At 45.6% G+C, this 12,785-nt stretch overlaps 1 protein-coding gene across 1 annotated transcript; it reads left to right on the top strand.

The window, feature by feature from the left end:
- The first annotated feature begins 1,212 nt into the window (after positions 1-1,212).
- On the top strand, positions 1,213-9,509 carry LOC121090277 (ankyrin repeat domain-containing protein 66-like). Its single transcript, XM_040598643.1, has 3 exons — positions 1,213-1,363; positions 2,733-2,961; positions 9,118-9,509. Exons 1-3 carry the CDS (start codon positions 1,225-1,227, stop codon positions 9,365-9,367), a joined length of 618 nt encoding a protein of 205 aa, XP_040454577.1. The 5' UTR covers positions 1,213-1,224; the 3' UTR covers positions 9,368-9,509.
- The last annotated feature ends 3,276 nt before the right edge of the window (positions 9,510-12,785 follow it).

Here is a 12,785-nt window from a genome sequence, read left to right as displayed (position 1 = left end):
GTGGGTCTTTCTCTTGCATCTGGTCTACACAGTCCAACCACCTAAGTCAGGGGACCTGCTGAAGCAGGTGGTGATTCCCTCTGACCTTTGTATCTCATCTTTTTCTTATAAGAAAGCAAGGTAGAGATGGTGGTGTGTTCTTCCAGCCTGGATTTGAGATGTGGTTGGGGTGTTTATGGGGGTTGGGAGCAGGGAAATGGCCCCATCTACCTCTGGCTCGCAGGATGCAGCCCCTAGGGTTGCAAACCTTCCGTCACATCAGCCTCTGCAAGCTCCCATGTTGATCCTTTCCAGCATGCTGAACATGGCAATCAGACTCTTTTCAGTCTGTGAAAATTACTCCATGAATTAAATGTAATGCAAAAGTTGGAGCAAATCGTGAAACTTTTCTCGCTTATGAGGGGAACTGGACTAATTAGATCAAGACTAGCTTCAATATGGGAATACAAAAGTTTTCTCCCCATTGATCTGGCCAGACTGGAGAAAATATTGCAGTGTTTCCATCCTCAGGATGATGGGGTAGCGTAGCGATCCTTGCAAGCTGCTTAAGTTCCCTGCCAGCAAAGCAGCCAGGAAATACCCCCTAGCACAGGTATAATCACTGAAATCCACAGCCTTGCAGGGCCAGAAGATCTGCTTGTGTTTCTTGATGAGGGTCTGTTGTATTGGACTGGAAAGTGCAAAGCACGGCTAAAGAGACAAGATTTTTAAGCAGCATGTCATAGCTTGATTATTTGCACCAAAACCCATCAGAAGATGCATGCACGGGCATTTCTTTCATTGCAGTAATATGCTACCGATAATGGATCTGCAGCATTGGCAAGGGAGGAGCCAGTTTCCATAGCGAGTACCAACAGACCCGTGGCAAATGTTTGGCCTGAGCTGGCTGTTTGTTAGCAACATCCTTGAGAAATGCAGTGTGCTTTTGTCTCCGAGTCCTTTATATAAGGGCTGCACTTTGCTCCAGATTTCCATGACTGCGAACCAAATACCACCATCAGTCCGTGATCACTGGTTTGAAGATAAATGAAAAATATTTTCTCCCCCTCTCATTCCTTTTTCCTTATTTTTGGATAAATTCTGATTTCTCATAGTGTGTGTCTCATTTTTAATCCAGGTGCTCCTTGATCTGTTAACATTGTGCTTGAGAGGAGCTGATGCATCAGTGAACACCCGCCAAATGACCACCGCTCTTTTACCAGGCACCTCTCCGAAGTGTGCAGCATGACAGAGCTCCACGAAGCTGTGGCTTTGGGGGACTACGACCTGGTGGATGAGATTTTGAGGACAGGGCGCTGCGATCCAAATCACAAGGATGCTGACTGGCACGACAGGACCCCGCTGCACTGGGCTGCTGCCAGAGGTAAGGGTACCCCTGCTCTGTTACCTCTGCGAACCGGCGGCGTAACGGGTGATGCTGAGCGTAATTACATCTTGCTGTGACGGCAATCAGTGCTGGTGATAGTCGCAGCTTCTGTCTGTTCATTTTGTCCTTAACGAGCCAAAAAGAGAAAAATAGCAATTTAAATGGGAGCTCTGCTGCCAAAGTAATTTATGGGGTTGCCATCAAAGTGATTTTTTGGCTTTTTTTCCTGTTATGTGAAAACTTACAGTTTACATATGTCCATACAGCACGTCTCCTTGTTCCCCACATTACTTTTCTAAGAGGTGACTTCATACAGTACAGAGGAGTTACTTCTTATCTACACCTGCACAAATGAGCAAGAAAGCCAAGCACGCTGTATTTATACCAAGTATTTACCAAGCCCAAAAGAACAAAACAATTACAGTGTGTTTTACTTTGCCCTCCCTTTATCCCACCTGGTCGAATGAACAACACAGGACCAGAGGTTTTTTGCAGCTCCTGTTTGTTCCTTCACCATCAGAAGTGTCAGTGAAAGCCAAAAATCCTTTTGCAGCCCCAAAAAGAGTTGAAGGCAACAATATATAATGTATAATTGCGCACAGCATAAAATGGGATTTCACATCATGGCATTTGCCTTTGCTCAGAAATCAGGTGTGTGATTTGCTGGTTTACACTTGACACCAGTTTTTACTTTTGCTGGGATGGATTATTACTCATTTGAGCATCAGCAAAGGGAACTGAGCTATCTGAGAAAATAATGATGAGAGACTGGCGTGGCCTGGGTGGCACTGGGAACGATCTGGCTCAGTCAAGGCAGTGTGAAGTAGGGTAGAAAGCCTTTTTTTTTTTTTTTTTTTTTTTGGCTTCTTTAAGCAATTCCACAAGTTAGAAAAATATGAAGGTGAATGAAAACAAGTGATTTCTCTATCTCCGGTCAAGCAGATCTGTGTTTTAGTAAAGCTGTTCACAGGTTTTCCAGTTTTTTAATGTTTAGATTTTATTTTGCATCGAACTAAAAACCAAAATAAACCAATGAAATAGTCAATAGCCAGTTGGTCAATGACTAACTGAGTTGTGCTGTTCAGAAATTCGTACAAGGCTTTTTGCCTTTTTGTTGTTTTTGTTGTAAAATGCTTCTGGAAGCAGTCTAGTTTGGGAAAAAAAATTTCTAATGTTTGGGTTTTTTTAAAAAAAAACCATTTTCTAATGAGTATCATTTATTTGATAAATCAAATGGCCAGGTCGTGGGTAAAATCCATTGTTACATGCCTGAGAGAATTATGATCAACTGTATGTGACTATCTTCTGCATCCTGAAGGTATGGTCTAATGCAGGTGTGTCTTCTCTCCCTGTTTTTCTGCCCAAGGGCAATCGGAGCTGGTCAAGCTCCTCGTGAATCACGGTGCCCGGCATTGCCTGCGGAGTGACGTGGGCTGGACACCGGCTCACTTTGCTGCCGAGTCGGGGAGACTGGGAGTGCTTCGCACCCTTCATTCCCTGCATGCTGCCATGGATGCAGCTGACTTCTTCGGTGACACTCCCAAACGGCTTGCAGAAATCTACGGTCACCAAGACTGCTCCAGGTTCTTGGAAAAGTGAGTAGTGATGGCCAGTCCCACTGTGGCAGCTGGCAGGGCTCCAGCAATGAAAACTAAATTGACTGCTATATAGAGGACCAAAACGAATATGAGCATATTACTTATCTTTCCACCTAAAGCTTATTAAAGCCATCAAGCATGAGTAGCAGGTAAGAAAATACGGGTCTTTGTTGTGGGAACGCCATTGGGAAGATGTTAATTTATTCCACTACCTTCTGTGGTTTGCCTTGGTGTGTTTTCAAAATCTTTATCACTTCATGACATCATTGTTTTTATAAAGATATTGCAGAGTGATTATTAAGCAATGGAAATGAAAGCAAGAACTAAGAAGTATTAAACCCTTAGACTGGTGAATGCTGAATACACAGGTTGAATTATTTAAGAACATCCCTTTAGCAGTTGGTGTTGGTGTATGTATATAGCTTGGCTTTTCCTGTAGTGAAGAACAGAGCCATCCTTTTTTTTTTACGTAATTATTGAAAATCTGATCTGTTCAGAGGATGGCCACATATTAATTACTTCCAAATTTTGGAAGACTCCTTGTTGTTTTAACTGTTTACAGTTATCACTGTGGCACCATATGCAATGGCCAATATGCTTTTAAAGGGTTCCCAGTTACCATCCCTGTTTTTCAGCCACTGATTTGGCTCACAGGTGGTTTCATCCTTGCAAAGCTGTTTCCCTGGATCAGGATGCTGTCCTCCAGAGCTCTGAGCTGTGTTCCATACCTACATCTCTCTAGAGCAGTGGTACAGACCAGCAGAGGTTAACCAGCTTGTTCACTGCAAATCATACTCCCACACGTGCCCTGGCATTTAAATAATGCTGCTTGTGAAACTGGCACACGCCAGATGCAGAGATGCTGAGAGCACCCAAAGGCTTTTCCTCTCCTTGGTTTTTCTGTGAATTTACAGTCCCACCATAGTTCTTAACTAGCATCTTTTTTACCACTGCCACATTCTCAAGACTGCTTTGGCACCATATAAACCATGGCTTTTTTTTGTAGATGTGTATCCAACTCAAAATCTCCAGCTTGCCAGTTTGGCACAAGAGCTGCCAATTTCAAAATCATTTTCATGGTGTTCAAAAACAATTTCATGGTGACTGTGCAAATATCTGAGGTAGCCAGTGCCTACCAAATGCCACCTTTCATTAATCCATGTAAACCTTTCTGTAGGTACTGCTGTCCTTTCACTGTACTTCTACAGCTTGCTGGTTCCTGCTGAAACGCTCTGTGCCCACTTTTTGTCTTGACAGAGCATCAGTGTCCTTCCGTAGGAAGAGACAGACAAACTGTACAAAATCCCCCTGTATAGAGCCCGAAAAGCTTTCTAGGACAGCCACAGGTCCCTGTTTCTAAGCTCTGGCTGTTGTGGAGGCTGCTGGGACCTTTGCATTTCACCTGCCCACCCAGTGTCCAGACACCTCACAGCTAAAGCCTCGCTGTAGAGACCCTCACTATTCACCACCTTCCTTCCACACAGAAGAATCACCTCTTATTACTCTTAGAGCTTCAGTTTAAAGAAATTCAAACAACCAACAGTTGATACCTAAGCTTTAGTAATCTATATATATTTTTTTACGACCTAGACCCTGGCTGGGATAAGCTCGGGTTTGCCAGCTCTTGGAGAATGGGGCACTTTCTTCCAGGGGAGAGGTTCTCTTTATACTGTTCTCAGTGCTTGGCTTGCTGAGGTTGTGTCAGAACAGGTAAATATTGTCTGCCCTAGAGGGTGAAAGTCCTGCAGGCTTGTTCCCCTTGATTAATCATTTATAGCAGTTGCTGACCTAGTCAGTGCTGTCACTTTTGCCCTACTCTCACCATTAAGCCCTGCCAGGTCTGTAGCATTTGCCATGCACTTGGCTGTGCACCAGAGCCATGGCACTGAGGTGCAGCGAGAGTGGGGCAATAGCCCGGATGGTGCCAACGGGCGATGCCTGTGGCGGGCAGAGGCGCCTGTGTTGGTGGAAGCAGCTGGGAGGATGACTGACAGGATGATTGACATCCTGGTCTGAACCACCTCGGCAACAGCCTAGGGCGGCTCATGTAGCTGATGGGGGGTTTTCTGAGGTGAATGACTAATTTAAGGTGGAAAACTTGTCTTTCAGAGCCACGTGCTGGCCTGACTCACCCCGTGGCTTCATGACTCAGTTAGGAGCATTGCCAGGACAACTTAATAACTGGGAAGATGCTCTGAATGCTCATGCCTGGGACATATTACAAGACACACGAAGCCTGTATGATCACCTCACAGCCATAACACAGCCTGTGGCAGCCAGGAGTTTATCACCAGGGCTCAGGAACCCTTTCTTTAAGCCCAACCACTATATTTACAACCACAGTGGACACCTTTACCTCATGCAACAGTTTCACCTCCTCATGTCAGTAAACTTGGAGTCAGCTAGGAGGAATTACTGGCATTTCTAGTATAATCGCGATTACCTTCTGCTCCTTCAGGTGTGCAGAAGGTCCCAGAGGTGATGTCCATGGTCAGGCAGGGCTCCATGGTTCCAACGGGAGCTGGGCAGTACCCATGTGTGCTGCAGACAAAATGAAGTGTGCATTTGCACATTAATGCTGTGCAGGTCTGCCCGTCACTCACGGTGTCTGTGGTATCGGTATGTAAATATGAGGGATATTCTGTTACAGATCATCACCATCAGTTTTGGGTATTTGCCTGTCATGCAGAAAGAGAGAAAAGGCAATTTTTAAAATAACAGCCTGAGGGGCTGTGCCAAATGCAGGGCTGACATGCATATCTAAAAAGGGCTATGAGCATCCAAATCCTTCCTCTCACCACTCACCGAAGTTTGCATGGACATGCAAAGGATAGGGAACAGCCTTCAAAACACAGCTGCTTCTGAATAACAAACACATCATTTGCATCAGATTTGTTATGCATGAGAAGGGCTTTACCCTGGGCACTGTGAGAGCTGCCAAGGATGGTGCCAAGCAGGCACAGAGACCCACGGCCCCTGCCTGCCACCAGCATCTCTGCAGAGTGCCAAGGGCTGAAACTGCACCAAAGGCTCCTGCTATCTAAGCCCAGGGCTTATATATATGTATGTGTATGTGTGTATATATATATATACATGTATAAAATTGTACAGAAAGAGGTTTCTTGCCTTTGGTAGCAGATACTTAATAGAATAGAATAGATTAGTTCAGTTGGAAGGGACCTGCAATGATCATCTAGTCCAACTGCCTGACCAATTCAGGGCAGACCAAAAATTAAAGCATGTTATTGAAGGCATTTTCTAAATGTCTTTTAAACACTAGCAGACATGGGGCATTGACCACCTGTCTCAATGATATGTTTGTGTAGGTGTATGTATATCTGTCTGTCTCTGCATGTATATATCTACAATTATATATATATATGTATCTCTGTAGTAAACCCATGCTATGCAGCACATCTGTGTGAAACCACTGGCTTTGCTCCATGCTGCCCAAGCTCTCAGCTGGGACAGCATTGCAGTGATGTGATGAAGCTGCTGTATTAGAGAAAAAAGGATTTTTCCTGATATTTGGTGCTATCTTTGACAGAGCGCCACAAATACTCAGTACCTACCGAATCAGATCTCTGCAGTAGGAGGAAAGGGTTTGTCTTCTCTTGGACAAGATTTACACTTGGGAGAGTCTATGTCTGGATCCTGGCAATGGTGCTGTCCAGCGGGGTCTCTGTGAGGAGAGGTTGGGGCTACACTGTGCCAGATACACCGCAGGACACAGCCCAGCCCATCAGTGGCACTGGGGGTGCCTCTGGAAACATGTGTAAGAAAGGGAAGAAGTACTGCCCAGCAGGGAGGAGTGAAGGAAAAAAGTGAGGAACAGCCCTGCAGCTCCAGGGTAAGTGAAGATTCCCCCCCACAGCCCATGGAGAATACCATGGTGATGCAGGTTGTCCCCCCACAGCCCACGGAGGTCCACAGTGGAGCTGGTACCCACCCTGCAGCCTGTGGAGGACCCCATGCCAGAGTAGGTGCGTGTGCCCTGAAGGACTGAGGCCCATGGACAGCACACACTGGAGCAGGCGTATCCCGAAGGACGGCAGCCCATGGGAAGGACCCACGCTGCAGCAGGGGAAGAGCGTGAGCAGGAAGGAGCCGCAGAGACAAAGTGTTATGGACTGGCTGCAACCCCCATTGCCCATCCCCCTGCGCTGCTTGGGGAGAGCGGGGAGAGGAGTTGGGAATGAACAAGTGAAGCTGAGCCTGGGGAAAAGTGGGGGTGGAGGTATGGTGCTTTAGTTTTGTCTTTGTTCCTCGTCATCCTACTCTATTTTCAATAGGCAATAAATGAAATTGATTTTCCCCAAGTCAAGTCTGTTTTGCCTGTGGTGGTCCTTGGTGAGTGATCTCCCTGCCTTTATCTCAACCCATGAGCTCTGCAGTCTTTCTCCCCTCATCTTGTTGAGGACAGGGATTGAGAGAGCGGCTGAGTGGGCGCCTGGCAGCTGGCCAAGGTTCACTCACTACAGTGGCTCCTATTTTTTCAGTGCTTTCTGCTGCTTACTACTGGTGTGAGAAAGAAAAGAAGGTCCTTTTCTTTGGATATTGCTGTTTTTTTGAAAGGGAACTGGTCCTTCAATGACTTGAAAATTGGTGGTTGGACTAGATGATCTTTAAAGGTCCCTTCCAAGCCAAACTATTCCATGATTCTAGGTTGTATGACTTGGAAGTGAAAGATAGATATACTGGTCTTTTAAAATTCTTTAAAATTCCCTTTAAAAATTCCTCGAATAGCTACAAAATGCAGAAAGTAGCTATCTATTTTTTAGTTTGAGGTTATTTTTTTCCAAAAGACTATGTCTGTGCCAGGCACATGTAAGGACTGTAAAGACAAAATTAACAACACTTCATAGGAAAAATATTTAAGAGCTGTGATTGACAAAACCATCACTGAAATGATAAAAAGAAATAAAAATTCCACTGCTCAAATGAGCATATTCATTTTGGTCTTGATGAAAGTGGTTTTTAATTTGCTTTGGTTGTTTGCAATGGGAAATGTAATGAAAACCATTGATATTTCAAGGCTATAAGGAACATTGCAGTGAGTTATGTTTATTTTCAGGTTACAAGCTTGTGCAGTGTCCTTCAATGAAGATCTGGGTCTGTGTGTGTTTAACAGAAAAAAGATGTGAATATCACAAAAAAAAAAACCCCCAAAAACCAAAAAAAAACCCAAAACCCCACCAAAACCAAAAAAAAAAGAAAACTTGGGTAAATCACAGATGCCAAAAGCAAACTCCATGCTGACTCGGAAATCCCAGGGTCTGGGTGGATGATGGTTCAATGTCTGACAGCCAACAGGTTTCACATGCTTGAAATCATAGAGACAGCTTGAAAAGCACAGCTAAAATCCCCAGAACCAGAGGAGAGTTGTCAATGATTTGTATATGGAGATACTAGGCTGGGAAAAATGGTGTCTTCTACAAAAAGTTTTACCATGCAAAATTTGAACCTCTGAAGCACAGCTGTATTTCTATGGTATTGCATAGTTAGAGTTATTATTTTAAAAGAAGAAATGGGGGTGTATTGTCCAGTTTATTTCTGGATTTGAATGCAAACTTTACCAGAATTTCAGGGTTGAATTGGATTTGGATTAGACAATTCATGAGGTTAAAAGTTTGTCTGTAAAGAATAACTATCTACAAATCCTCCCAAATTCCCATTGTCTTCAGATCTGATGTTTTGGCATTAAGGATTTCTAATACTTATGAATGAGCAGTATAGAAAATAAAAGAAAATGGAAATGTTGCAGTTGCAGCGAGTTACTATATTATGTACGGTTGCATTAAATGTGCTCAAGTCTATTTAAAAGCACACTAATTCATAAGATCCATCTTTTGAGAGCTTTGCACAGTTAAAATTATGATTCCAACGGTAAAAGTCTGATCTCACCATAGATCTTTACCAGAGGTTTCCCACTTCAGCCCAGCTCTCAGTGAGTACCTGGTCGCTTGGGGTGATGAATGCTGTTCGGTTTGGGATGGACCTCAGTGTTTTCTCATGTATTTATTGCTGGCAACAGTGTTTTGACCATACCAATACAGGATCCCCTGACACTGTAGGTGGGCTGCTCGTGGATGGTGGAGGGGCTGTGCTGTCTGTGCTCAGTATCTGAAGATGCACTCTTGCTTTCTTCCCCAGAGCAGAGGAGGAGAGCAGAAACTATCGCAGGACAGCTGCGATGAAAGGCATCTCCTTAGACCAGAGAGATGAAGACTGGGAACTCAAGAAAGACGAGCTTCTGAGAAACCCACCATGTTCTTGGGAACGCTACACACCCTCTGCTCAAAAGAAAAATCGAAAAAAAAAGGGGGAAGCAGTAGTGTGCCCACTGAGAGCTTGCAATGCAGAGCGAAGACACTGGCAGACCTCAGGTGCATCTGCAGGGTGAAATATGGATGGACAGGAGAAGCAGATGGCCACCGGGATACATTCTTGTGATGTACCGTAAATGCTGTCATTGATAGGGAGCAGGTAGAAGTGCTTCTGTCTGTCTGTGTGTCTATACATATCAGATCTCAAATATCAGAAAACTGCAGAAGATGTTTAAATATACTAATACTCTAATTCACTGAAGTGTATAAATATACAGAAATAACATCAGCTACCTATATTGTCTGAGAGAGAAATGGTTTTACTCCTAACTGGTTCCTGCAGGCAACTAGGATTGTGGTACTCCTCACTCTGCCGATGTGCATGGCATTTGCTTGTTTGCTTTTGGTCCTGGGTCAGCCAGGAGGCTCTGTAGGGGCTTGTAGCCTCTGGTGGTGTTTGGGGTGGGGTATAGTTGCTTCTTCTGGCTGAAGGGGAGATGTTGATGTTGACCTTTTACAGGACACATGGGTCTAACAGCCTGTATCTACCATTCCTGGCCCAGCAAGAGGGAAAACATGCTCCCTGGTTACTGCTTTCAGACACCTGTGGCTGTCAAGACAGAGCACTGCCTTATTTTTAGCAGTGCCCCCAGTGATCTTTATGTCTATGCTCAGAGGCATGCTCTGGAACTGGACCTGAGACATCCCGCTGTTCATCAGCACAAAATGCAAAAAAATGCAAAAGCTTTAACCGTTTAATTTCTCAATCATAAAAAATTTGATTGACTCAAAGCAGTTTTCCATACCATGCCAGCACTGGGCAGCCACTGATATTGACATCTGACATCTTTTACGTGTCTGCTTCCCCCCACCTCATGTGCCTGCCTCCCTCCCCCCTCTGCTTCCCCTCCACTACCCAAACCTGGTGCTTCTGGAGTGCCTTGGTTACAGGTGTCCTCCACCCAACACTCAGGCATTGCAGTCATAACCAACAGCTCTGTGATCCATCTCCCTCTTCCAGCTTTCCTGGGATGAATTCAGCCATCTACACAGAGGTGTCTAATGCCACTGGAGATGCTCTTGAGGACCCAGACTGACCCTGCAGGTCTCCAGTGCTGTACCTCCCAACGCCATGCAGATGTCTTAGATACCCTAGGACATCTCAAATGAGTGGAGATGCCTATGTTTGGGGAAACAGGTCAAGCTCCTAGCTTTGTCTTTTGCCATTTGCATTTCCCCAGCCGTATGAAACTTCAGCTCCATTCACAGTTGGTCTGGCTGTTAAATTAGTGATGGTGCAAGTGGAGTCATACGTTGGACAGAGTGCCCATCGCTAAACTAAACAGGCCATCTTCTAGTCCTGAGGCCAGCTGCTGGAGCATTCTTGTGGTTGAGGAACATTTTCCCCAGGGCTGAGCACATCGTTGCATCTCTCCAGAGAGCAACTGTAGCGTATGGGCTGTGCTGTTCTGTAACCTGCCTCCTCGAGTGCCAGCTGTGCTGTGCATCATGTCCACAGGGGTTTGACAGAGGTTGAGAGAAGGTGTCTTCACCGTGGTTTGCTGGGGCTGCTTTCTTTTGTGTGGCAACATCTGCAAGATGGTTTTGCCTGCTGAGTCTTGCGGTATGTGAGGTTTTGAGGGGCAATGTTGTGTAGGAGGTAGGGAGTACAATGGATCTTCCATGGCCTTTTTGTGAAAGAGATTTGGGACAATCATGTTAAAGGATCAACTTCATGAGCGACAGCAGGAACGAAGGGAGGTGTGGGTGGTGCCCGCTCCTTAAAGGCCTTTCAGCAGGGAGGTGTGTCCAGAGGAGATAAGTTTAAGACCTGCCTCCACTGGGACATGTGATGGCACAGAGTGTCTCCTACTGTGCAAGTAGGACTCAAAGGAGTTTGGCATCTGATGTAAAAAGTGCGATTGCAGCTAAAGGCAAACTGTGAAAGGCAACGTGCTCTGAGTGTCTAATTTTGATCAGATGACTCAAACCCTTTCTTTTTAGCAGGACAACATGAATGCGATTTTTTGCTTTTACTGCTGCAGGAAGAGCCAGAAAAGAGTGAAAGCTAATGTTTTGAAAACACTTTCTTGTTAACCTCTTCCCCTTTCATTTCTGTGTGCACAGAGAGGAAGAGGGAAGGGAGTGCTCCTTGGCCCATGGAAAAGGCAACCTTTAAAAGCAAAAAGCTTGCCAACTAAGCTGCTTCACTTCCACTTTGACTTTTCAAATTAGCATCCTGGGGGCATGCTTATGTTCCCTGAGCCTCTGGTTTGATTTCTAGTAGAAAGTACATAGAAACTGATGTGACCCTTTCACACTCTTGCCCTACAAGATGACTGCATCTCCTTTGTCCGAGGAAAAGAAGATCTGAGAAGCCTTTTGCTAGTAGGAATATGTTGAAAGATAGTTCTCAAAAATGCAGCAGAGAGAAAGCTCAGCCACTTCTTCTAGAGTGAATCCATGTCCAGCAGAGCTCCTGCTACACCTGAGATGACTCACTGGAGAGCATTTTGGATATATCTGAATTCGTGCAGAGCTTCAGGGAGGCCTCTGAGATTTGGGCTTCACACCTGTCAAATGCAACTGCTTCTGGGTAAGTGTTCTAAAACAAGAGCAGAAACAAAACCTGCTGAGATGCATGAAAAATGCACTCTTGGCTCCTTGGCATGAGGGTAAGACATCCTCTGGGCCTGAGGTGGCGCAAGAAAAGAACAATTTCAGGTTCTACTTTGTTCATGCTGGAACTATTCCATGTTTAGATCATCTGCTGTTGTGGGTTGACCTTGGCCAGCTGCCAGCCGCCACCTAGATGCTCCTTCACCTCAACTGCTCAACAGGACAGTGGTGAAAAATAAGATGGAAAAGCTCATGGGTTGAGATAAAGGCAGGGAGATCACTCACCAAGGACCACCACAGGCAAAACAGACTTGACTTGGGAAAATCAATTTCATTTATTGCCTATTGAAAATAGAGTAGGATGATGAGGAACAAAGACAAAACTAAAGCACCATACCTCCACCCCCACTTTTCCCCCAGGCTCAACTTCACTTGTTCATTCCCAACTCCTCTCCCCGCTCTCCCCAAGCAGCGCAGGGGGATGGGCAATGGGGTTGCAGCCAGTCCATAACACTTTGTCTCTGCGGCTCCTTCCTGCTCACGCTCTTCCCCTGCTGCAGCGTGGGTCCTTCCCATGGGCTGCCGTCCTTCGGGATACGCCTGCTCCAGTGTGTGCTGTCCATGGGCCTCAGTCCTTCAGGGCACACGCACCTACTCTGGCATGGGTCCTCCACAGGCTGCAGGGTGGGTACCAGCTCCGCTGTTGGACCTCCATGGGCTGTGGGGGGACAACCTACAACACCACAGTCCTATCCACAGGCTGCAGATGAATCCCTGCTCCAGCACCTAGAGCACATCCTCCCCTTCCTTTTGCTGACCCTGTTGCAGGACTGTTCCTCACAATTTGCCCTCACTCCTCACTGCTGGGAATGTTTT

The sequence above is a fragment of the Falco naumanni genome, chromosome 6 (genome assembly GCF_017639655.2).
Source record: "Falco naumanni isolate bFalNau1 chromosome 6, bFalNau1.pat, whole genome shotgun sequence".
In the NCBI taxonomy this organism is placed as follows: domain Eukaryota; kingdom Metazoa; phylum Chordata; class Aves; order Falconiformes; family Falconidae; genus Falco; species Falco naumanni.
The sequence above is the reverse complement of the archived record's forward strand: the minus strand, read 5'-3'. Positions and strand labels throughout refer to the sequence as shown.